The 24,698-nt window shown below is 39.9% G+C and overlaps 2 protein-coding genes across 4 annotated transcripts; one reads left to right on the top strand and one right to left on the bottom strand.

The window, feature by feature from the left end:
- Positions 1 to 672: 672 nt before the first annotated feature.
- On the bottom strand, positions 673 to 4,145 carry gemin7 (gem (nuclear organelle) associated protein 7). Of its 3 annotated transcripts, none has more exons than XM_026192413.2 (2): positions 4,127 to 4,145; positions 673 to 1,878 (listed from the first exon to the last, which is right to left on the bottom strand). In XM_026192413.2, exon 2 carries the CDS (start codon positions 1,855 to 1,857, stop codon positions 1,471 to 1,473), a length of 387 nt encoding a protein of 128 aa, XP_026048198.1. In that variant the 5' UTR covers positions 1,858 to 1,878; positions 4,127 to 4,145; the 3' UTR covers positions 673 to 1,470. The 3 variants fall into 3 exon arrangements, with proteins under 3 accessions (XP_026048198.1, XP_026048197.1, XP_026048196.1); XM_026192412.2 differs by lacking the exon at positions 4,127 to 4,145 and adding an exon at positions 3,881 to 3,899; XM_026192411.2 differs by lacking the exon at positions 4,127 to 4,145 and adding an exon at positions 3,078 to 3,199.
- A 7,557-nt stretch (positions 4,146 to 11,702) lies between these two features.
- Positions 11,703 to 24,629, top strand: LOC113036910 (uncharacterized). Its single transcript, XM_026193500.2, has 14 exons — positions 11,703 to 11,786; positions 11,873 to 11,905; positions 12,519 to 12,549; positions 13,150 to 13,304; positions 14,881 to 15,015; positions 15,882 to 16,076; positions 16,379 to 16,480; positions 16,652 to 16,825; positions 19,267 to 19,358; positions 19,886 to 20,112; positions 21,727 to 21,886; positions 22,727 to 22,889; positions 23,011 to 23,064; positions 23,139 to 24,629. The coding sequence occupies exons 1-14, from the start codon at positions 11,726 to 11,728 to the stop codon at positions 23,384 to 23,386; spliced, it is 1,830 nt and encodes a 609-aa protein (XP_026049285.2). The 5' UTR covers positions 11,703 to 11,725; the 3' UTR covers positions 23,387 to 24,629.
- The last annotated feature ends 69 nt before the right edge of the window (positions 24,630 to 24,698 follow it).

The raw sequence follows: 24,698 nt of genomic DNA, 5'->3' as shown, positions 1-24,698 counted from the left end.
CTTAAGAATAAGGGGCAAAACAAACAAACAAAAAACCTGTTCACTGAAGTCTCATTAGAAATGGTCTCAGTGGGAGAGTGGCCATCAAAAAGCCATTCTTAAGGGAAACAGGCTGAGCAACGACAGAATAGACAAGGACTGGACTGAAAAACAGTGGCAACAGGTCCTATGGAGTGATCCACATTTGATTTTTTTTTTTTTAGTTAGACGAGGTCAGGGAAGAGGTTTCCAGCCATCTGTAAAACACAGTGGAGGGTCTAGTGTGGTTTGGAGCAGTGTTAAAAAGCTTTTCAAAATTGGTGGAATAATGAACACTGAAAGGTACTATCAGAACCGTGGAATACCACCAAGATTCCACGTATCTGATTGGAAAATGCTTTACTTTTTAGCATCCCAAACACGCTGCCAATGCAGTAGAAGAATAGCTGGATAGAAAAAGACAATGAAAGACATCATGGATTATCCTCCAACATTACTGAAGCAGTGTATTATCTTAAGAGAGAATGAAACACAAGGAAGCCAACATCCAAAGCTTCTTGAATGTCCTTCAAGAAGCCCAGAGAATTATTCCTGAAGACTACTTCAAGAAATTACAAAAAAGCTGTCTTAAGAGCTCAGGATGTGCTGAAGAATATAGATTGTCTTACAAAATATTGACCTTGAAGCTTGTACTGTAAATGTACAAAAAGTTTGCTTTATTTAAACTGCATGTTTTTACACGTTTCAATAAATCATACATACTTCCCATTTCTGTAGAAAAATAATAAAGAAATGGAGGTACCTCAAGACCTTTGCACAATGCCAAAAGGAAGAGTTTAATGAGCCCACTTTAGGAAAAGAGCTCGATTCAAGAGTGGCTTTTGAAATTGAGCTTTTCATTAAACATGAATATTTACCAGTTATTTCTTTAAACATTTTATTTTGCAAAAAATAACATTTTGCCACACAGTCCTGATCACTTTCACAGAGAATACAAAAGTGTTTCCTTTAAGTGCAATAATTTATATACCACATTCAGTTAAATTGAATGAGGCAATTTCACAACTCCAGCACCAGTACAGCAGTAACATGTTTGTACATATCCAACTCTGATGTTTAACTGAGACAGGAAACCTGTTCATAAACATGATACTGAGGCTAAATGTCAGGTGACATCTGGCAGGATTCACTGACCTCAAAAAGCTGCATTATCTTTGAAGTTTTGCACTTCTTTAACTTTGCAGACTGTTACAGCCTCTACCTCACACATTTGTTGAGACTTATTATGAAACCACTAGTGGCACTTCTGATATTTGAGAGTATCATTGAGCTCTGGAGCAACCACTAAACTCTGCCATCAGGTTTGGATGGCTACCTCTTGACACAAAGGCACGCGACTCCCTCTTGTGTTGAAACAGTGGGACTGCTTGTTGAATGCAGTCAAATCACTAGCATATAATCCAGTCCACCGCACACACAAAAGCAACATGTTTATACATCAAAGGTGAATGATATCACATCCTGACATCTGATTAGAGCCTCTTTCTGCACACCAATGGGAGTGTGCAGGTCAGACACCTGAAAGTTCAGCACGTCAATATCTGATGCCCCAAATGTGGCCTCCACCTTCACATTCTCGTACATCTGGAACTGAACCTTCTTGTTGGTCATGGAGAGCAAGCACCGGAGGAAGCCCTCTCTCAGCACAGATCGAGCATCCTGCTCTTTCTGCAGCTGCTCGCTGTCGGTATCTGAAGCTGCTGAGGAGGAAATGGAGGTTCGGCAGAGAGCGATGAAGCGGGGCGAGTTGGGGTCAAATCCACGGCTGTTGGGGTCAGGTCCTTTGGGCAGGCGGAGTACGGGCACTGGAGTCGCCATGCTGACTGCTTCTGCCAAAGCCTGCAAAAGGAAAATAAAAGTCAGGAGCAGGAAAATAAATGTGCTCAAGAAAAACTTTTCCAAGCACAACCACACAAAAAAAGATTAAACTGCAAACTAAAAATAAACAGATCTACTTGCAGTTCAAGATTAGCTACAATATTATGAAAAAGTCATTCACTGTCACTTGTAAATTGTCAGTTAACTTTTCTTATTATATGTAAGACGTATTTAAGATGAAGTGAAGGGGATCATCATGGAAAAGTTATTTATTTATTTATTAGTTACATTAAGTAACAGGTATAAAAGCAGTTATGTAATTATAGCGCTATAGTTACAGATCCTGCTACAAAATGTATGTAAACCATATGTGTTTGTTTTAAGTTCATTTCTATGGGATCAAAATGACATCTTAACAATTCTAAGTATAAGTGGTTATTCTTTTTTTCCCTCTTTATCCTGTCAATTACGCATATCCGTGTTCAGATTTTTGAGAACTGGTCTTCAGTCAAAGATGTTTGACATGGGCAGAATTAAAAGCAGCATGTCACGGATAAGAGATATAACGGAGACATAAGAAAAACAAACAAACAAACAAAAAACCCAACAACAACACTCGCCTTAGTGTCGTGCATTCTTAGCTTTACTGAAATCAACGAACCTTTCATAGCTCGCTAAGAGTTGCTGATTAACAAATGATTTGATCCCATTCTCAGCTGCATATCACTGTAAAGTATATTTTGATTTTGTGTTTTTCCTTTTGTGCGTGCCTTTGTAAGATTAAAGCAAATATTCGATGCGCCATTCAGGGTTTTGATAACAAGTTATCCACATTTTCATTAAGTTTTTTTTTATCGTTTTCTCTCCAGCCCCCCTCTTTCTTTCTTTCTTTCTTTCTTTCTTAAATACATTCGGGACTTTTCATTGTAAAAATGCACTTCAAATTTAAGTTATTAATAAACACGAAAAAAAACCCGATTTATATCATCGTTTCATCCAGAGCAGATGTTACAGTAAGCTAAAATGTACGCTGACCTACATTAGGCAAATTTACCAGAAAAGTAAAATTGGCCAGTTTATGATCAACTGAACTTCATTAACAGTCAGACACTTGGTTTACAATCCCGTTTAATTTAGACACAACATAACCGCACAAAACGACCAGAAAGCATAGTGAAACAATCGAATTAAAATGCACAAATGCTCTTTCCTTTACTTACTGTGTGCTTTCTCGTGTTAGCACCGTTAGCAACAGCTATCTAGTCCCAGACCTTGTTGTTCGGTTTCTTCCTCGACGGATTCATTTGCGCATATAAATCAGCTTAAATGTGCATTACCGCCCCCTAGTGGACGTGAGAGCAAAGAGCCAAATTTGCAAATAATATTCGCAATTTTTTTTTATTTGAAAAGTGAATTTTGAAATATTTTATTCTATACATCAATAATAATAATAATAATAATAATAAAGGTGGACATGTAGAGATATCAAGAAGCAACTGTTAATACCATTAAAAATAATGTTTTTGAATACAATTACTTTTTAAAGACACAGTAAAGTAACTTGTTAAAAGTGTGTCAAAGGTAAGTCAAATAACCATTCATTAAATCCGACATAAGCAGAAGAGCATTTCTGAAATCAAAGTCATGCTACAAGCTAGTTTGCTGAAAATTACCTCCTCTGTTGTCATTTAAGCTCACTGTAGCATTTTTCTTCAGGACCTGTAGTCGCAAACATTTGAAAAATCCACCCACAGAGCATAAGTAAATTTTGTAGCCACTGATGTAAACAATATATATAACTTTTCACTAGTCCGTTGTTATGTTGCAACATAAATTTTGAAAGCACATACTTTTGAAAGATGAAATAAGATGAATTACCAGTTGAACTTTTCACAACACCTGGGGCTTGTTTTGCCCCACAGCCACTGTGTAGTAAACAGTGTAGCAAAACAGAGCTCAAGTGAACCAGATAGATAGACATAAGGTGTCACGGTCCTGGGTTGGTTTTCATATTATTACAGACCTTTGTTTTTATCTGGGGTTTGACTGCTAGTGTGATGGTTTCTGTTTTGTATTTCTTGTTCAGAGGTTTTGGTCCTTGTACTCTGTGTCCCCTGTGTAGTTTCAAGTTTGTGCCCTTAAGACGGTTGTATTTCCTGTTTTACTTTGAAGGTCTGTGTCTCAGGTCATGTATTCTGTTTTGCTTCCCCATTGTCTTGTCTAATTAGGCTCAGCTGTGTCTCCCTCCTGTGTGGCATTTCCTTGTTACCTTTGCTGGGTCTCAATTCAAGGGCGGCATCCTTCAGAGACCAGGCCTTCGCAGTCTACTCAGGCCAGGTTGAGAAGGCTGGAAGTGCGAGGCTGTGAAATAGGACGGTCTAGCCTTCAGATTTACGTCACCAGCTGTGTCTAATAAACTCAGCCGTCTGCTCCTTGCTGTCTTAAATATAACAGGACATTGGAGTAAATTCTCTACCATCTCACACTTCTGTTTGATCAGTTTTCTATTTGTTTATTCAGCTGTGTAAAAACTATAACTTTAATCTCAGCCAAACCGATTTACTCAGGAACAAATAAAACACAGAAAAAAGCCAAACAATAACATTGTTAAGTTACCTGAGTGGCAAAAGACCGCGCGGGGTCTGAAAACAATGTGCAGGGAGTCTGGTGTTCTCGTCAGCTTTAGTGAGTCCTTACCACCCTTTCAGCTATTGAGTCTCAGAAAATATTGGAGCACTTTTGCAAATATGTGAGCAGATATTTGAAGTTGACACAGCTACATTCTTGCCTGAAAATATGTTAAAAGTTTACTTTGTGACCCAGAAAGAGTAATAAGATTAATATTAAAACTAAGCAGCTGCCACTATTGTTGGAAACTGGAATTGGCTGGGCTGTGTTATGAATCCTGGGATAGGTTGGGCCACGAAGGATACACCTGACCCATCCTTCAAATTTGGGGGAATGAAGGATGCATTTGGAGCAGCCTTCGAATTGGGACAGCCCTCGTCGCGTCACTGTGACGTAGTCGGCCTTCAAATGCGGCCTCGGAAGGGTCCAGCCCTTGAATTGAGACACAGCCCTTGTGTGTATATTTAGTGTGTGGTTACCTCTGTTCTTCATTGGAGCGTCTGCGTATCATGCATGTTGGTCATCCTGCTCATCTTCCCCAGTGTCTCTCCAGCTATGTTTCCATGTTTCAGGTTGTTTAGTTTTATAGTTTCATGTTTAGCTGTCCCCGGTTTAGGTTTTTGTTGGTGGTTTTGTGGTAATTCTTACAGCTGCAACAAAGGCTCAGTTTGAAACACTCTGTCCTGCATCTTTGTCTGCGCCTGGGTCCACACCTCTTATGACCACCATGACATAAAGGAAGATATTTTGTGATTTTTATTTCATTTTCATTCATTCTTTTTTTTTTTTTTTATCTTTGACAGGTCTGAAAATGTATCGAACTTCAACTGAGAAAATGAAGAAGCTTTTTCTCCAAGAGAAGATTTATTCCTCCAAGGCAGGGGTGGGCAACTCCAGGCCTCGAGTGCCAGTGTCCCACGGGTTTTAGATCTGTCCTTGATCCAATCTTGATCCATCCTGATTTAAATGGCTAAATTACTTCTTCAACATGTCTTGAAGTTCTCTAGAGGCCTGGTCATGAACTAATCATTTGATTCATGTGTGTTGACACAGGGTGATATCTAAAACCTGCAAGAAACTGGCCTTTGAGGCCTGAAGTTGCCCACCCCTGCTCTAAGGTCATTATAAGGTCTTTGATTTTGTTTGCTCACAAGATGGAGCCAACGTGCTTCGTATTTGCAAAGTCATCATTCAGTGAAAAGAGATAGTGGAAAGTTGTGGGTTGGCAACCAGAGGAGTGAATCCAAAGGTGTAAATAATTTCCCACACCCAAGCATTTGTAGCCTAAGCTCATTTGCAAATCCTGACGCTTTGTCCTTTAAAGGTTTGCTTTGTTCACAGTTAACATATTTGCACACAGATCCTGTCACTGTCTGTCTCCATTTAACCTGTGTGAAGAAGACCCCCCAATTGGGGTCAGCAGGGGGCTGAGGATGAGATGAGCATCACAGCATACATAGTTTGGGAAGCACAGACACCTTGTTCATGTTGCTATTAATTTGAGTGACAGGTGGAGGCCCAGTGTTTGTCAGTGCATCCCAGACAGTTTCTGCCTCTCTCTCAGTGGTGCATCCAGCCATGTTGGAACCCTCCTCTGAGGTCACAGCAGCAGCAACAGTGCCAGGCTGAAGAAAGTGAATGTACACAAGGCAGCAAGCCCAGAAAAGTCCAGGACACATACTCAGGGAGTTTGCTGACCAGCTGGCACATGTCCTGATGGACAACTTTACCACCTTTCTGAAGCAGACTGTAGTTTCATCATGTTTCAAGTCTGCCATCCTATCATTACAGTGCCCAAAAATCCACCATCACATGTTTTAATGACTGTTGCACTAGCTCCCCTAATGATGAATTGCTTTTGAGAGGCTGCTAAGAACTACATCATCTCTATAGCTCCCATGTACGACTGCTACGGAGGCACAATGGAGTATGTTGACCAGCTGTATCTCCACCTGGTATGGCAATTGCACAGTCTAAGACAAAAAACAACTGTAGAGAGTGGTAAGGACTGCAGTGAACATCATCAGGACTTCTCCATCTATCCAGGATGTTGTGCACAAACGACGTCTCAGCAAAGCATCGTTTCCATCATCTGTGACTCCACCCACTGACACCAAGCACTGTTCTCCCCCTAGAAAAAGATTTTGTGGCATGAATTCTGTTTTAACTTTTCCTGTCTTGGTTCCAAAAGTTTATTTCAGTGCAATAAAACTGCATTTGCTGAACAACTCCATCTCTGCACAAAGGTAAGACACCAGTCAAACAGAATTCAGCCACTCAGCCAAGTGCTTCCCACTCGACCTCTCTCTATTTCCAAAGATCCTGTACATATGTCTGTGAAAGTTCTCAGTCATCCAGGTCATTGTAGTCTAAGGAGCTTGGATAGGAAAGCGTCTGGACTTCTTTAAATCGCTTGAAGACGTTTCACCTCTTGTCTGAGAAGCTTCTTCAGTTCTAGGGTCAAATGGTGGAGAGTCCCAGATTTAAGCCCTGTGGGAGTTTCCCCCGAAGAGGGACAATAGACCCCCTAATGATCCTCTGCCTAATCACATGTGCCAAGGCGTGAAAATGGGTGTAGGTCACAATCAGCCAAGGTTTTGGGTGAGCTCATTGTGAAACCTAACCCCACCCTATCATGGAATTTCCTGAGGTCAGATGGCCCAGGATGTGAGTGGGTGTTAAGGTGTCTGGGAAGGGATCTCAAAACTGGATTATAGATGGCAGACAGTTGGTATCGTAAACCACCGCCTCTGTTCAAAGATGGTCGCTCACAGTGGACGTAAATGGCTTCTTTCACTCCTCTTTCAAACCATCTGTCCTCTCTGTCCAAAATGTGAACATTGGCATCCTTGGAAGAGTGACCTTTGTCCTTAAGATGCAGACGAACAGCCGAGTCTTGTCCCTGGAGGTTGCTCCTCTATGTTGTGCCATGCGTTTATGAAGTGGCTGTTTGGTTTCTGGGCATTTCTCGCTACACTACAGCATACACTACCTTGTTAAGTTTGTGTTTAGGAGATTTACCTTTGGGATGAACCAGTTTTTGTCTGAGTGTGTTGCTGGGTCTGAAGTATACTGGGATATCGTGCTTGGAGGAGATTCTGTCATGGTCCGGGTGAGTACGGGGTTTTTCCACTCCGCTGGGCTCCACCTTCAGGCAGAGACTCCGATCAGCTTCCACACCTGGTTCCAATCAAGTCACCAGCATATAAGACCAGCATTCACAACAGACCTCTGCCAGATCTTCTGCTAAATCATGTCAGTGCTAGGCCGCCAAGCCCTTGTGAGAACCCTTAACTACTGCTTTTCTCCTCACCGTGTTTTCTTTGTCATAGGACCCACCTGACAGTCGCGCTTCCCAACCTAGACTACTCACATCTCCGCCTGGACGCTGGTTCTGTCATCTGGTTGCTTCCTTTCCATCATTGGACTACACCTGCCTGCCTCCCTGCCAAGCCCCTCACTCCAAGCATATTCTGGATCCTCTCTGGACACTCCTCACCCGGAACCCCCTGGACACCCCCTCCTCGCATGACACTTTAAACCTGCTACGCTGACTGCGTACCTCCATCCAAGTCGCTGCCCCTTTTTTCCATTCCCCGGATCCATCCGTGAAATCTAGCACCTAGTCATAGCACTCAGAGTTTCATGTTCACAGTTTGGCCTCACAGTTCTCAGTTCATAGCTTCCACAGTTCATAGCATTCATAGTTTCCTGCTTTGTAAGTTCACTAGGCACTGTAAATAAAGCACTGTGTTCACGCCCGTTTTGCCTCCCTCTGTGTCTTCATTTGAGTCCACAGCCTGGCCCTCTCGGCTGTAACAGATTCTCCTGAGTTTTTCTGATACACCGGCTACATAGGGGATGACAATGTTGTTGTGTTTGTCCTTCTTATCCTCCCTCCGCTGGTGTCTGATCTTCTTTTCTGTGCCTCTTTGCTGACTTGATGTTTTAAGAGCTTTCTTCACATGTGTGTGTGTTTCTTCTTTTTCCCTTCAGGCTTAAAGGGAATATTTTCTGCCCGGTGTTGTAGGGTCCTGATTACTCCAAGTTTGTGTTCCAGAGGGTGGTGGGAGTCAAAGAGGAGGTTCTGGTCCGTGTGTGTGGGCTTCCGATAAATTTTAATTTGAGGTCTCCATTCCCTTCAATGTACACGGCACAGTCCAGGAATGGCAAACAGTTATCCTATGTGTCTTCCCTGGTGAACTTATCCACAGAGTTAATGTGAGCAGTGAAGGATTACACCTCTTGTGTTCCTGTACAGTTTTTCCTTACTTATTGTTAAGTTTTATATATACATTTATCCACATTTCTTAGATTTTTCTCACATGTATATAACCTAGATTCTTTAAAAAAAAATTAATATCTTTAGTTTTATTCATTTCATACAGTCCAAAAACTCCAGTCCTCGAGGGCTGGTGTCCTGAAACTTTTCAATGTGTCCCTGCTGCAACACACCTGAATAAAATTTAGTGGCAACCCCTGACCCAACTCAAGTAAATTTAAGTAAAAGTTCATTGTAAAAAAGTACTTCTAAAACTACTTTTATTGCACCATGTTCATTCACCCTGAGCTGCTGTAACATGAATCAAATTGCTGAATTGCCACCTCAGCATTCAGCCAAGTTCTATTACTAATGACCTACTAAATTTTGGTGTAGCAGGCAGCCTCCCCCATATCTCAGCCTGTGTGGGAGGCTGACATGATGACTGAGCAATCTTCAAAAGAGATTGAGATATTTTGGCTGCTGACCTGAGAACTGAGATCATTATTTCTCTAACAATATCCATAACAGATCTAAACCATAAGTTAGAAAAAAATCATTTGATCACAGTCTTACTTTTTTTTGCCTCTTTCTTACCATAATCATCCCTCATAGTTTAAATGGCCACAGAGTGTTTGTTCTCATTACTGTGATGTGAACTAATGAGCAGTTTAAACACAAAAAGCTAAATAAACATGGATATTGTAAAAGAGGTTCCATGCTCCACAAATGATAAATGGCCTGTATTTGTATAGCGCTTTACTAGTCCCTAAGGACCCCAAAGCCACAGCCACCCTGGGGCGCAATGACAGAGGCGAGGCTGCCGGACACTGGCGCCACCGGGCCCTCTGACCACCACCAGTAGGTAACTGGTGAAGTGTGTTGCCCAAGGACACAACGACCAAGACTGTCCAAGCCGGGGCTCAAACCGGCAACCTTTCAATTACAAGGCGAACTCCCAACTCTTGAGCCACAATCGCCCACATATCAAGTGCATCTGTCAGGACTGACTCAAGGGAAAAAGTGCAATGAAGGATTATTTGCAAACACTAAGTGAGCAAGATACAAATGTGAGGGAGTCAGGGGTTCCAGGAATCCACGGGATGTAGGGAGACCGACACCACGCTCCACTTTTGATACGCCACGTCACTCTGCCAAACACCCACACTCAGGAATCCAGGGGTGGGAAACAAGAATGAGTCCAGGAAATCTATATACAATAAAAAAAAAAGAGATCAAAACCAGGAAATCACAAGGAAACAAGAGAGACAGTTGGGGCGAGGGCTACACTAATGTGAGTTGTACAACGATCCAGCGACAAAAAGTCTTGAGCCACTGCCTTAAATAGTGGCCAGGAGTTGCAGGATAATGAGCCACAGATGAGTAACTGCTTGCAGGTGCGTGGGCCAAAAGCTGGAACCCATAGTGAGATCCGCATGAGGTGTAGTCCACCTAAAACAGGGGTGGGCAACTCCAGGTCTTGAGGGCCGGTGTCCTGCAGGTTTTAGATATCACCCTGGGTCTACACACCTGAATCAAATGATTAGTTCATTACCAGGTCTCTGGAGAACCTCAAGACATGTTGAGAAGGTCATTTAGCCATTTAGATCAGGTTGGATCAAGGGCACATCTAAAACCTGCAGGACACCGGCCCTCGAGGCCTGGAGTTGCCCACCCCTGACCTAAAACTACCAACCAACCACCCAACCAACCATGGAGCACAGAGTTTAAAAAAACACTAACACACATCAAACAATTTATGGTTAGGGGGAGTGAGTTCCTTAGTGTAAACATGTGAAAATCCCCCTTCTTGGTCTATTTTTGCCTCTTTCTCTAAAATATTTGAATTGACTTGTGTCACCTTTAAACAATCAGTATGCTTGATAGGGAATTTAAGGATATTGGCTTGTACAATTGATCCATCCATCCATCCATCCTCTTCCACTTATCCTTGTCAGGGTCATGCAGGGGCTGGAGCCTATCCCAGCTGTCTTAGGGCGAGAGGCATGGTACACCCTAAACATTTCCCCAGTCTAACCAGGCTAACACATAGAGACAGACAACCATTCACATTCACACCTATGGGCACACACACTATGATCTCTTTAAAGAAAAAAAGTATGTGCTAATTGTTTTGTGTCTTCTTGTACACATATGCTACACGACTGGTGTATTAGCGAGTAGTCTTTCAGTCATTAAGTGTGCAGATGGGTTTGTTGGTCATTCCAAAACTTTTGTATTTTATAATTTAGATCGCTTTCTACCCAGATGAACATAATGGACAATTTTAAAACTTGTCTTCATCATATATTTTTTAAAATCAGAGGTAAGTTAGTTACCCTGCTTTGATTTTTTTTTTTTAATGTTTTTTTTTTGTGTCCCGTTTGGATCTTTAGCCATCAGAATTGTTGTCTTAAGGCCAAGAAAGATGCCAAGCGGATTTATTTTACCAAGTGGATCATCATGGCCTTGCCATATTGGTCCATTTGATTGACCTTTAATTTATTTATTAATTTATTTTCAGTTGCTACAAACGGGACAGACATGACTGGGGGATAGGACAGGGAGAAAGAATGAAAGAAAGAGAGGGAGAGAAAGAAAACCAAAGCGGAGAAGAGACGGTGAGAAGGGGGGGAAGAAAGAAAAAAAAACAAAAAACAAAACACCTGGATCACCTGTATGGAGAAAACCCTGCTTTGATATTACTGAACCCGTGTTGTAAATGAAGGTTTATGATGGCTGTACATTTTTAAGCAAACACATTGTGTGTGTGTGTGTGTGTGTGTGTGTGTGTGTGTGTGTGTGTGTGTGTGTGTGTGTGTGTGTGTGTGTGTGTGTGTGTGTGTGTGTGTGTGCGTAAGCCACCTTGATTCTGTGATGACTAATTGCCCATTTTTGGGCAATATCACAAGGGAGGTGTGGTTTTAAAACAGTTTAGACTGAGCTGTTTGCTTCTTTTGCATCTCACTTTTAGAGACAATGTGCGGTCGGAATTTCCTAAAATGTTTACAGATGTTCTCGCTCTGGGCTCTAGGCTTTGGTAGGCTACTTCATTCCTTTGCCAAAATTGAATATTTTGAATTAAACATTGTTATGTTAATAATGCTTCCATCTCCCGTCTTTCAGTTTTGCTGATTTTTGGCATCACCACTGTCTGTGGTAAGTAAGGTTTTTTTTCCTGAAAATTAGAGACCACTTGTTCTATACAGCTTATACTGTGCAGATATTGTGTATCCTGAACTCTGTATGTGTGTGCGTGTGTGTGGACGCAGAGGATGCATGTATTTATTTGTTATTCATTTTTTATATTGCTATCTACCTATCTATCTATCTATCTATCTATCTATCTATCTATCTATCTCTGTGTGTGTGTGTATATATATATATATATATATATATATATATATATATATATATATATATATATATATATATATATATATATATATATATATATATCTTTATGTGAAAAGACAACAGCAGAAGAACTAGCTTTCTGTTTCCATCTGTTCCCTTTCCCCCCTCTCTCTCTCTGTCTGTGCACTCTTCTGTGGTTTTGTCGTGACTAATGTACAGTGGAAAAAGGCAGTCGATTGTTGCTTTTGAACAGATACTTTTGTAATATTTATCAAATTGTATCACGCTAGACAATGACATGGCATAAGCTTTGAATTAGGAAATATTGAATCTATTTATTCAGAAAAACAGATTTAACGGGTTTTAGTTTGTTAATACAAATTATTCACAGCTTTGAATGTTTGCTTGTCCACAGAGCCTGCAGGCTCCAATAATAATTGTCATCGGTGAGTCACCTCTGCCTTACTGTAAAAATGTGTGATGCTTATTTTTACCATTTGATCATCATTGCAAGTTAAGTGCTGTTCAGTGAGTGTCACTGAGGTTCCCTACAAGAAAAGAATTAACAAATGAGGCTGTCATGCCTGTTCAAACAAAAGGCACGAGTTGGATTTGTTGAAATTGGTGTTGCATGCTTGTCCACCTTTGTTTTTTAATGGCTGAATAATGACTAAACATTTGTCCATTCTCTGGTCTCTTGCTGTTTAAGTGTGCATTAACGATTTGACCACATCTGTCAGTCCAGGGTTAACCTCTGCTTTAACCAGTTGATTGGCCGTAGTACCTTCACCATCCACTTCATTAAAGTAATTTATCTTTCCACTTCTGATCATCATATTCACTTCACTCATTAGAGCCCACACTTCTGACATCACTTGTCAGTTTGACCGGCAGTATCTTTTAGGTTCAAACAAAAGGCATCTTCCACAAACTAATAAAATACAATAAAGGTAATGAAACCACTTGTTTTCCCTGCAGAGGAAGATATACTTTTATATCTGACTGCCAGCAATAATGTCCAGGCTTTGGTCATCTATGCTTTTCAGAAAAGACTGTAATGGAACATGGTATGACATCAAAGAGGCTACATGCTGTGAAAACAGACTTCACCCTGGTGCAAGCCTGTCTTGTTGTGGAAATGAGCCTTACAGTCCTGGAACAGCCACTTGTTGTAAACAGCAACACAGACACACTGTCACAGGTAATGAATTTATAAGATAGAAAACTGGAATGTAAAAAAAAAAAAAAAGAATAGAATAGTAATATTAAAAAGTCATCAGCTGGTATTAAAATAGGTTATATGTTTCCATATATTCAGATCTATTCTTGAAGGTCTTTTTCTCACTTCTGAGAACATTTGTGTATCACTCAACCTTGCATTATGGGTATTAAGCAGATAAAGGTTTTTCTTTTTTAGCAAACAAAAATTGCTAGACACCTACAGTGCTGATGTGATGGTTGAGAGGGAAAGCTTACACTATTTTGTTGCAACCATCATAAAGTACGGGGAGATGTGAGGAAACAGAAGTACAGTGCATCAGGAAAGTATTCATAGTGCTTCACTTGTTCCACATTTTGTCATATTGCAATCTTTACCAATAGATTAAATTCATTTTCACCCCAACATTCTACAGCTAACACCCCAAAGTGACAAAGTAGAAAAATAGTTTGCCTGAAATTCTTGCAAATTCATTAAAAATAAATAAAATAAATGATAACATATACATGTACAAGTATTCACATCCTTCACTCAATACGTTTGAAGCTCCGTATTGAGTCTTATTGAGTATGATTTTTAGACAGTTTGTCATATTATTCTTCCCAGAAACTCTTAAGCTCCATTGGGTTGGACAGGGACCATATGTACACAGTCATTTTCAGATATGTACAATTAGATTTAAATCTGGTTTCTGACTTTCCTAATTAAAGACATTCACATACTGGTCCCAAAGCCACTCCTTTGCGGTCTTGGCTGTGTGCTTAAGATTGTTGTCCTGTTGGAAAATTAACCATTGCCCCTTCTCCAGTCTCTGCTGCCGAAAAACATCCACACAACGTGATACTGCCACCTCCATGCTTTTCTGTAGTGATGGTGTTAACCAAGTAATTAGTGGTGCCTAGTTTCCTCCAGATATGATGTTTGGCATTCAGGCCAAAGAGGCAAATCTTTGTTTCATCAGACCAGGGAATGGTTTCTCGTGGTCTGAGAGTCCTTCAGGGGACAGCCACTCCAGGCAGGCTGTCATGTGCCTTTTACTGAGGAGTGGCTTCTGTCTGGTCATTCAACCAGACAGGCCCGATCAGTGGAGTGCTGCGGAAATGTTTGTCCTTCTAGAAGGTTCTCCTCTCTCCACACTGCAATACTGGAGCTCTGTGAAAGTGATTATCAGGTTCTTCGTCACCTCCCTAACTAAGGCCTTTCTGCCCTGACCACTCAGATTGGTGGGGCGGCCAACTCTAAGAAGAGCCCTGGTGATTCCAAACTTCTTCCATTAATGTGCTCATTGGGACCTTCAATGCTGAAGAAATTTTTCTGTACTCTTCCCCATATCTGTGTCTTGATACAATTTTGTTTCATAGGTGTGAATATTTTCCAGATGCACTGTGGCTGTCTCGATGCTGCTCAAGTAAAAGAAGCAAAAGAAAACAAAACAGTTTTTAGATTGAACTGAGTTTCTTTGAAGTTGTGAACTTTCTAATCGTGATTTGATGCACTTGTAATAACACTCTTTCAGCAGTTACATTAAGGTACTGGTGTCTGCATCCTGTTTTTACAGCCAGAGTTACACAGGGTCTTAGTGAAAAGGTATCCAGCTGCTGTGAACTGAAGGCTTACAATCCAGTGAATGAAATATGTTGCCAGTCAGCCATCATAGCAAAACCTTCACCAATGGCTGAGTGTTGTGGTAAAGGTGAGTAGATGCACTGATGGAAAGCATTAATTAAATCAATTCTAAAGTATACAATGTAAATATGGAATTATGTTTTCTCCATCACTAAGTTTTGAGTGTCTGCAAATTTGTAGTTGTTTGAGTATTAAATCGTGAGATTCAGTTAAGGTGCAAACTGAAAGACATAGGAAACTGCAAGGTGGTGTCAAGAGAGAATATAACTAGCCACCATCAGATGGCAGACTTTGGAAATCAAGAGAAATGACTGAAGGCAGAGAAAATGATTAAGTGGTGGCTTGATGCATGCTCAATCATTCAGGTAAGGGAATGCCAACATTTTCATTGGGAGAAACTTTTTGTCACTCATCCAAGTGATTTCTTCAGTCTCAGCTGACTGCTGGTTTCCCCAACCTTATAAGTAATACATCTGCATAATGACAGGCACTATCACCACTGACTAACAATGGGTCATGAGGGCGGTTTCATGATCATTATTGTGCAAATTGTCATGACCATTAAGTCAAAGGAGCTTGCAAAGAAAAGCGTCTGGACAAGAACCCTAGCAAGTATAAAGCTAATATAACGGTGGAAGTATTACTAAGGGACATAACTAGATTGAACTGAAATCAGTGATTGTCTCTTGAAACAGTCATAATGAGATGCATCAGGGCACTCGTTTGGGAAGTTATTATGAGGCACTTTCTAAATGAACTTTAATTTAAAAGGTCAACAAGACATAAAAACTGAATGTACAGAATATACAGTAAAACATGATTAGAAAACACACACACACTTAAAGGTTTACCAACATTGCAGCAGCTTGACAGCTTAGCTATGGTTAAGGTAAATTAAGAAAGCAAAAAACAAAACATATTTTCTTTTCACAGATGTTTTTGATAGGGTCAAGCAGTTGTGTTGTGGTTCACCTGATATTAAGATGATTCTGATGAGAAATTCCAGTCACCATCAGTGCTGTGGTCACAGCCAGTATGACACCGAGACTCAGTGCTGTTGTTCAAATGAGAAGAGGCTGGAAGTATACCCAAAGATTTCATCCTGCTGTCTCAGGGACTCCACTTCAGGTCAACACAGCATATCACACTGTGTAGAATAGATTTAATAAAATCTAAATCTGAAAGTTTTTGCAGTTTGCATCATACTTTACATGTTAGACCAAGACAAGAAAGTCATTTCATGGACTAGAAATAAAAAAAAAAGTCTTATCCCTCAAGACTATCTGCACTAGATATGCCATGTCTTTAATGTTGCATATACTTAAAAAAAATCTTTGTGGAAGTATGATAGCTGTCACAGAGTATTTAAAGGAAGCCAATGTTAATTACTGTGAGTAATGAAATTGTGTTGACTGTCTTTTCAACTACAGCTCATTTATGTGGAAATGAGACCTATGACAAAAACACACAACTATGCTGTCAGTCAACTGTTATTGACAAACATTCACCGAATCACAGATGCTGTGACAAAAGTAAGTGAAGCTGAAAAAACAGAAAAGTATTTCACTGAATATACAGTAGATGATTAGGAAGATTATTCACCAAATGAAGAACATACAGACATCTTTAAAAAGCTCCATATTAGTTTAGCTATGATTAAAGTTCAAGTGTTTCAGTTTTTGATATCTGTATCTTTTCCACAGGGGCGTATGATGGGGAAAAGGAGCTGTGTTGTGGTCCAATTAGTGATAAGAAGATCCTGACAAGGAACTCCCCAGATCACATGTGCTGTCATCAAGGCCAGTTCAACAGCAAGACTGAGTGTTGCTGCTGGAAGGATGATGGTGCTGAGATACAACCGAGGAATTCATCTTGCTGTAAGTCGTGTATATAAATTTCCCCTACAGAGCACATTGTGCCATTTGTTCTTGTGATGTTAGCTCACTGTGGAAAACTCTTCAAGTAATAAAGTGTGAAGACAAAATATGCCCCTAGTAATATCATTTTATATACTGTAATACTAAACTAACTCTTTCTAAAACTGAGAATAATGCCTTGGGAGTTTATCAAATGATGAAACAAAGAAATACTATCTTGTCTTCTATTTGTATTTGTAAAATCCTATATGCTCATTTTTAGTTAAATGTGTGCATTAAAGAGGGTTTTGTGTCATGAACCAGAGGTTCATGCAAGATATGGACCCTATGTAGACTCAAACCCAACTTAACTTTTCACAAGACTTTATTTACACAGCAGAAGAAGAGTGAGGTAAACATGAATATACACCAGCTGAGAGCAGACTATCATGGAATCAGAATCAGAAAGGGTTTTATTGCCAAATGTTGAGCGGGTTTACAACATTAGGAAATTGCTGGAGAGCCACTGGGAGAGAATAATTAATCACAGAGAGTCACTAATAGTGAATGACCCTGGAAACCCAACAACACCGGCTGGAAAATCCCAGACACGGCCATGGAACATGACAGTTTTATTTTTGGAAAAACATAATGTGAAGCTATAGTTGCAAGGGAACACCCTGACTAATATTTTCTCAAACATGTTCCATGCTCTGAGTAAATGTTATTTTCTTTCCTTTCTCAGATCCTTTTTTTCCCCTGTTATGTCTTTCCTGATGTAACTGAGTTCAGCATTTATGAGAAGTTTCTTTTTTTTTTTTTCTTCTTCTTTCTTTTTCCTTCATTTGCACATTAAAATGAGAACCCATTTCTTCCACTCAGTAATGAGATCTAGGACTTGGTGTTTTTTAACGGGTGCCGTCTAAATGCCAGATAGGTATCTGGAATGAAATGCACCTCACAAACATTGCGTATGCCATGCGTCAGCCTTTATACAGTTTAATGTAGTGCTTCACTGTTCATTGTTCATGTTTAAATTAATAAGCTGGCAATAGAGTTTTACATTATATATCGCGTCAGTGATTCATTGTGCATGTTCAAATTAATAGGCCAAGAAATGAAAAGGAAGACGCAGCCCTACTTCCATTCCTAATGTTAGTCTCACAGATTTCCCAGCTGTCTCGTGTTTTTGTCCCAGGTGTGACAGAAATACAGGAAAATAATCTGCTTCTCTGTAATTGGGCAAATCCACACTGTTGTCATTGTGGACAGAACGATGTTGGCTTTCTCTGTAGATATGTTCATTAAAGTGACTTCCTGTCTTTCAGAGCTCATCATTCCTACAGATTAGCAGCAGCTGTTTTTGTTTCATCATTAAAGTCAGTCCTACAATCAGTTTACTCCTGCGTCCAGTCAGGCCTGCAGCACTTCTTCTGCTTCCAGCAATATTTCAGCTAAGGATGTTTTCAGTTGTGATGATTAAAGAGATTCTGAATAATCGATTGTGCGTTAACTTCCAAAGTAACACAGTGCATTTGATGTTTTGCCAAAGAATGACTTCTTCTGAGTGGTATATGGCAGAGGAGGAAGGGGAAAAACTTGATTGTTGTATTTATTCCCAGCCATCCATAAATCCATCCGTTTATCCACTTTCTACCCCAATCCAAGGCCGCTTCACGGGGTCAGCACCCTTCCAGCTAAAATGTATAATTTGCCCAAACTTTCTGTCTAGTGCTTTTAATTTTTCCTTCATAGAGTTGTCGTCAGTCAATACATAGGGAAAATGTTAGTTTCAGTAAGAACTGGGCAAGTACCATTACAGCAGCAGACCTGGGTAACTTTGATATGGAATTGTTCTGCAGCTGTTTGTAAATGTTTGCCAGCGTTATGGTTTCTGATTTATTTCAGGCTCCTCAGAAGTCTGATATTTATTGGACGGCAGATATTGTTTTGTGGTGCAGTAATTAAGGAGCTAGCAGTCAAGGGGATTGTATGGGAGAAGAGGCAGAGCCCAGAAGCTTTGGGAGGAAGCAACAACGAAATCATTTGCCTGCTGTTGCTTACCAGGGCTGAAGCCGACGTAGCAAAGATTCTGCAACACAATTGATTGTGCAGCAAGTTGAAGCTTGTTTTGCTTGGTGGTGTACAGATGCATCCACCGGTATCATCTTAGCATAAAACTTCATATTTCGACCAATCAAAATGTTCAGAATCACCTGTGTATGTGGGAAAGCACTGCAGGAAACTGCACTGTGAGTTTGAAGCTTTTGCACAATTTCATCCAACAATGCAAACCAGTAAATTATACATTTCAGGAACTTCCAAAGAAAGTGTGGAAGAGAGTCTTCATTGATTTCCTTACCAAGCGCCAGCTTTAGAGACATACGATACTTTACAAGCATGAGAAGTTTCTAACTCCTGTCCTCTCTCCACCCTTCCAACCCTCACACCTCTATGTTTAGGTCAAATCAAGGCAACACCCACTGTGTATAATCCACACATACAAGTCTGCTGTGATGGATGTATCTCTGCATGGAAGCCTTGGATGGATCAGGTAATAATCAAATTGTTTTTCCTTGTCTTGTTTGTTTTGTTGTTCTGTCTCTGGGCCTCATTTTTAGTTATAATAGAAAGGTCAAAAGTTTTAATTTGTGTCTCTGGGGGAAAAAAAAATCCTTTTCCAATGACAGTGATAGACTTAAAGCAACGTTTTCTTTCAAATAAAAAAAAAAAATTATATGTATGTATTAGGAGAATTTTGGAAGAATTTTTAATAAGATTGTTAATGGGTAAAATGATGGGCAACACATTTCATTATTAAATGAAATGTGTTGTGTCACATCCTAATTAGGATGTAGAGCTGACAGCAGTGGAAAAGAGAGATTCTAGGAAAAAATTCTGCTTTACTGACCCTTTGATGAGAGAGCTCAGAGCTCCACCCCGCTCCTTTTATACAATAACTGAGGGTGTTTTTCGATCTGTCTAAAACTCATCGAACGGCCTCAGTATTCGCTACTACTAATGCAAAAGGGCCAAAAGGCATTTCTGAACAATTTACTGTATTATCTCTGATTCTTCAAGTGCTGTGGAGAGACGCCGTACGGCTCGGGACAATGTGGAGTTCTCTGTTGTAATAACACCTTGTACGAGGACAGAGTCGATGGACAGGAATGTTCAGAGATGGGTATTCCTTACAACCCGGCCAAAGGGACTATATGTTGTTCTCAGTTTCACGGCAGCCCAGGACAACACTGCTGTGGGACAGAAATTTACCGGCCTGATGTTGAGATTTGCTGCAATGGACACAGGTGATTGTGTGTGTGTGTGTGTGTGTGTGTGTGTGTGTGTGTGTGTGTGTGTGTGTGTGTGTGTGTGTGTGTGTGTGTGTGTGTGTGTGTGTGTGTGTTGCTGATAAAATCTAGTGAAAAGGGATGGGTTTTTTTCCCATTCCTTATTCATCAGCTTGGTATGTAACAGTGTTTGATTTTAGGTCAGTGGGCAGTTAATTTTAATGCATCTTGTGCTGGTTGAGGGGAAACCCAGAAGGGAGAGGCAAAGGAAATGTCTTGCATTCCAGTAGAAGGTCTTTTCTTTATCGAAATTCCAGCTGTGCATAACACTGTCCCACCTTTGTTTACTTTCAGGCACCGTTGTGCTCTGGTCTAATGTGATAAAGCATTCTTTTTTTCTTTTCTTTTTGCCTGTCCCGTTTGGCTCTTTTGCCATCAGAATTGTTGTCTAAAGGCAAAGAAAGATGCCCAACGGATTTACTTTACCAAACTGACCATCCCAGCCTTGCCGTAATGGTCCATTTGATTCACCTTTTATTGTTTATTTTATTTTCACTTACTGAATACGGGACAGACTTGACTGGGGGAAAGAAGGGGAGAAAGAAAGAGGGAAAGAGAAACAGCTGAGAAGAGGGACGGGGGAGAAGGGCAAAAAACATAAACCAACAGAACGGGCAGAGAAAAAAAAATGCATATATCAATCACCTGGATCACCTGCTGAGAAAGAAAAAAGAAAACAAGCAGAAGTGATAAAGCATTCTTCTGTATCGGTCCATGTGGTTTCTGACTCGGTTTGGTGCCATATGGGTTAAAGTTTGCAGTTAAACTGTCTGTGTTTGCATCATTCAATAGTCTGGATATTCTATGGCCTGAAAACATTTGTGGCAGCTACTTTTCTTTCGGTCTCAGTTTTAGTATTGGTGGAGCAGGTTGTATCCTGAATGCTCTCATTAAGCGTATTTTCAACTGCAGAGTCTGTCAGAGTGGGTGATGACAGCAACACTGAGTATGAATATATTATGTGTGAACAGTGAGAGCTGAAGCTGCAGTTCTGATTCTCTGCTTTCAGTGTACAGCCTGTGTAATAACTGTGTTGAAGAAGTGGATAAATATCTTCCAGGCTGACATCCAACAATATACATAAGGACATGTCTCACTCAGCCTCTTATAAACTTATCTTGCACTCCTTATTTCAATGAGGAATGATCATTCAGAAGACTTGAATATGATATACTAAGCTACAGAAATTAATTGATCCTTTTGATTAGTCTCTGATGACACATGATGGCAGAATGGAATTATGGTGAAGATAGAGGCTTGGACGGAGCTTTAAGTGACTTGAGGGACACAGAGATGGGTTCCTGGAAAGGAAAATAATGGAAAAGCCCACAGATTTAAAGCACACAGGGTGGAGTCTGATTGGCTCAAAGAAGGCGGGTAAGAAGAACACTGGACTAGTGTAATGATGTCAGTATTGAATTTGACAGCGTGGGAAATTGGAAGTCATGCAAAGAATTGACTAGCAGGCAAACACCCAGAAAACCAGAGAAATGTTGTAATTGCAGATCTTCATTATTTAACTTATGCATAAGCTTCATTTGATATTAATGTGTCCCTCTGTTTTCCAACCAGACATCCCAAATCAGAAAACATTCACTGCTGTGGGGTCAAAGCCTACAATATTAAAGATCCACAGATGAAGTGCTGTGCAGGAACACTGTACACGCTGACATCATTACATAAGCATGGAGGGGACCTGCAGTGCTGCGGATCCACTCTGCAAGAGCCACAGGTAGTTTATCAGTAATGATGTATATAATATAATTATCATGTTATCTGACCATTTCTCGTGCATCCTATTCATGCCATGAGAACTTATTTGAGATAAACTATATGAATTTCAGGGGCAGGACGACACGTCACACACTCCACTTCAGGTTATATCTCTATAAATGGCTCACATGCTTGTTTGTTCTCATTTCCATGCCCCACCGTCCATCCATCAGTTTTTCACACCCTCTCATCATTATCAGGGGATCTGTGAGGTTCAGAAGCCACTGAGAATCTGTCACTGAGCCGTTCTCTGCACTGCAGTCTTTAATTTTGACACTTTGTTTTTTCTTCTCTTTTTTTTTTCTCCAAAAGCATTTTGAATTTCCTTTCTTACTTGTGACACCTCTCAATAACCAGTTAAGCATTAAATCTAGAATATATGCCTACTCTACAGTGAAGGAAAACAACACCTTGTAATGCATTGGCTCCCAAGGCTGCTTTCATGGACACAGCTTGTCCGGCTGTCACACAAATAGTTGATAAATGCATCCAGGAGAAGATTACTGTACTTTATAAAAGTCAGTCCGAAGAATCCTTTACAGATCATTTCAAAAAAGAGGAGGATCTCCAGTCTGAACCTAAACACAACAATTTATAATTCAATATAACCAAACCATCATTATTAGGCTTTGCAAGCCAAACTATGCAGTTGCTGCCAAGGCCCCAGTAAGACCAATACTAAAACATTTTTTATATTTAGTGATATATTTAGTGTATATCTGACAGTCAGAATACCTTCAGCATAAGGAATATTACACCTGTCTTTAGAAACTTAACTAACATCTCTTTTCACTACCAGGACATTTGCTGCTCAAGTGAGGAGGAAGAGGTGATCTACTCTGCCAAGACAGGGTTTAGATGCTGTGGTCACCTCTATTACAACACCACCCTGTGGTCATGCTGTGCTGGGAGGCTGAGATCAATCCATGAACCAGGACAGGGTCAAAGAAAGATGATTAATGGTTTGTTTTGTCTGCTTAGATGTCCTTTCCATGCAGTAGAACTTCATTTGACGTCATTTTAATTTGATGGCAAAGCCCAGATCCTGCATTTTACCAATAACATGTATAATGTTGTTTTCAGAATCCAGAGTCCTATCTGTGAATAACCTGAACAAAACAGATCTTTGCCAAAAAAGTAAGTCTTTTTTTAACATAAAAAATGCTGATGTTTTGGTTTGTAATGCCATGGCTTTATGTATCTTTGTTTAGTGCACATTGGGACTGTGGAAAGTGTGTCTCAGCAGAGCGTTGTGTTTGGGAATGTGCTGACGGTTCATGGTATGGAGGCCGAAGCTCTGCCTTTTCCTTACGTCCTGGAAACAGATGATCGCTGCAGCTTCCCTAAACTGATTCTTGGGAAGACCTACTTCTTTAACAAAGTTAATGTTTTCACTGATTTCAATCATGACTCTGTTCTTCAGTCACTCCATTTCATTATTTCCAAATGTTCACCTTAGGTCACCATTGGCTGATTTATACATGGGCAGTCCTGATGAGTTACTCTATTCTCTGACAAAGTACTAATTTTGTATTTTTATTTTGTGCTTGCAATATTGGGTTTTTCACTCTCTTGAATGTATTACATATTACTGCATTGTTATACATTGGTCTGTTAGCAATAGTGATGCTATCCTAAAAAGACATACCTAATCTGTCCTTTGTTTTTTGTGTATTATTAGAGCCATTAGTAATGGTTGATTCTCACAATTAAATCAAAAAACTCCTTATGTACCGTCTGTAACCGTAATGTCTTTACCTGATTTAGAAACAGTAATGCATTACAGAAAAATGCCATTACAGAATGCATTATTTTTAAATTGTTACACTTAACACTGCTTACTTATGCATTTAAAATAATTACATACATAATATTACTAAAACTGCAGCATCAGTTACATGTGACTCTGCACATAACTAGTCAAACCCTGCCATTCCTCCACTCTCAGAAAATCTGTTCACTGAGATGACTAAGTAAAATTTTTGAAATCACTGAGAACATTGTAGCTTTTTACTGAAATATTTACTGAGTTTCACATTGTACTCACTCACATAACTTAAGACAGTTATTACTACTGTGACACAGCCCAGTTGTATTTAAGTATACAGTGTATGCAATAATACGATGAAACTATTAACTTCAGAAGTCTAAAAAAAAAACAAACTTAAGTTTCTTCTTGATTCTTGTTAGCATGGAATCAACAGTTGCTGACTTCTTACAGCACTATAAAATGTAGCTTCATAAAATATTAGCATATGGCTCATTTTTTATTTTTAAGCTATTTTCTTGCACTGAAACAAATTATAATACATAATTTAAAAAATGTTTGACCTTGACCCACATAATCAAATGTATGCATATACTGTAAATGGCATAATTTATTTTGATAGCTAAAGCTAGTGAATGTTAACCACTGAGTTGCTAATGCCATGAATGCTACTATGCTGTACCACCCAGAGGTCCCACTGAAAAGACCATGAAAGTATTTTCTTTTCATAAACAGCTGTTTTTATTCTTACTTTTTCTATTGGAATGTAATTTCTATAAGGCCTCAGTGCACAGACACAGTAGTGGTGATGGCAGATGTTTGGGCTTTGTAGTACTGTCTCGATACTGCATGTTTGACTTTGCATGTTTGTGTTTATTTTGTGGCCTAATGTTCTTATGATTTAAGCTTTAAATAAATAACATATTTTGCTTTATCCTATTGAGTTGATGATCTTTTTTTTTTTTTTTTTGCCTGTCCCATTTGGTTCTTTAGCCATCAGAAT

The sequence above is a fragment of the Astatotilapia calliptera genome, chromosome 14 (genome assembly GCF_964374335.1).
Source record: "Astatotilapia calliptera chromosome 14, fAstCal68.1, whole genome shotgun sequence".
Lineage (NCBI taxonomy): Eukaryota > Metazoa > Chordata > Actinopteri > Cichliformes > Cichlidae > Astatotilapia > Astatotilapia calliptera.
Note: the sequence above shows the minus strand (reverse complement) of the source record. Positions and strands in the feature narration are given on the sequence as shown.

Coding starts and splice junctions, on each gene's coding strand:
- gemin7 (XM_026192413.2), bottom strand. CDS start 1,857: ATGGCGACTCCAGTGCCCGTACTCCGCCTGCCCAAAGGACCTGACCCC.
- LOC113036910 (XM_026193500.2), top strand. CDS start 11,726: ATGTGCGGTCGGAATTTCCTAAAATGTTTACAGATGTTCTCGCTCTGG. Junction 16,826..19,266: donor ACCGAGGAATTCATCTTGCT/GTAAGTCGTGTA, acceptor CTCTATGTTTAG/GTCAAATCAAGGCAACACCC. Junction 21,887..22,726: donor CCACTCTGCAAGAGCCACAG/GTAGTTTATCAG, acceptor TTTCACTACCAG/GACATTTGCTGCTCAAGTGA.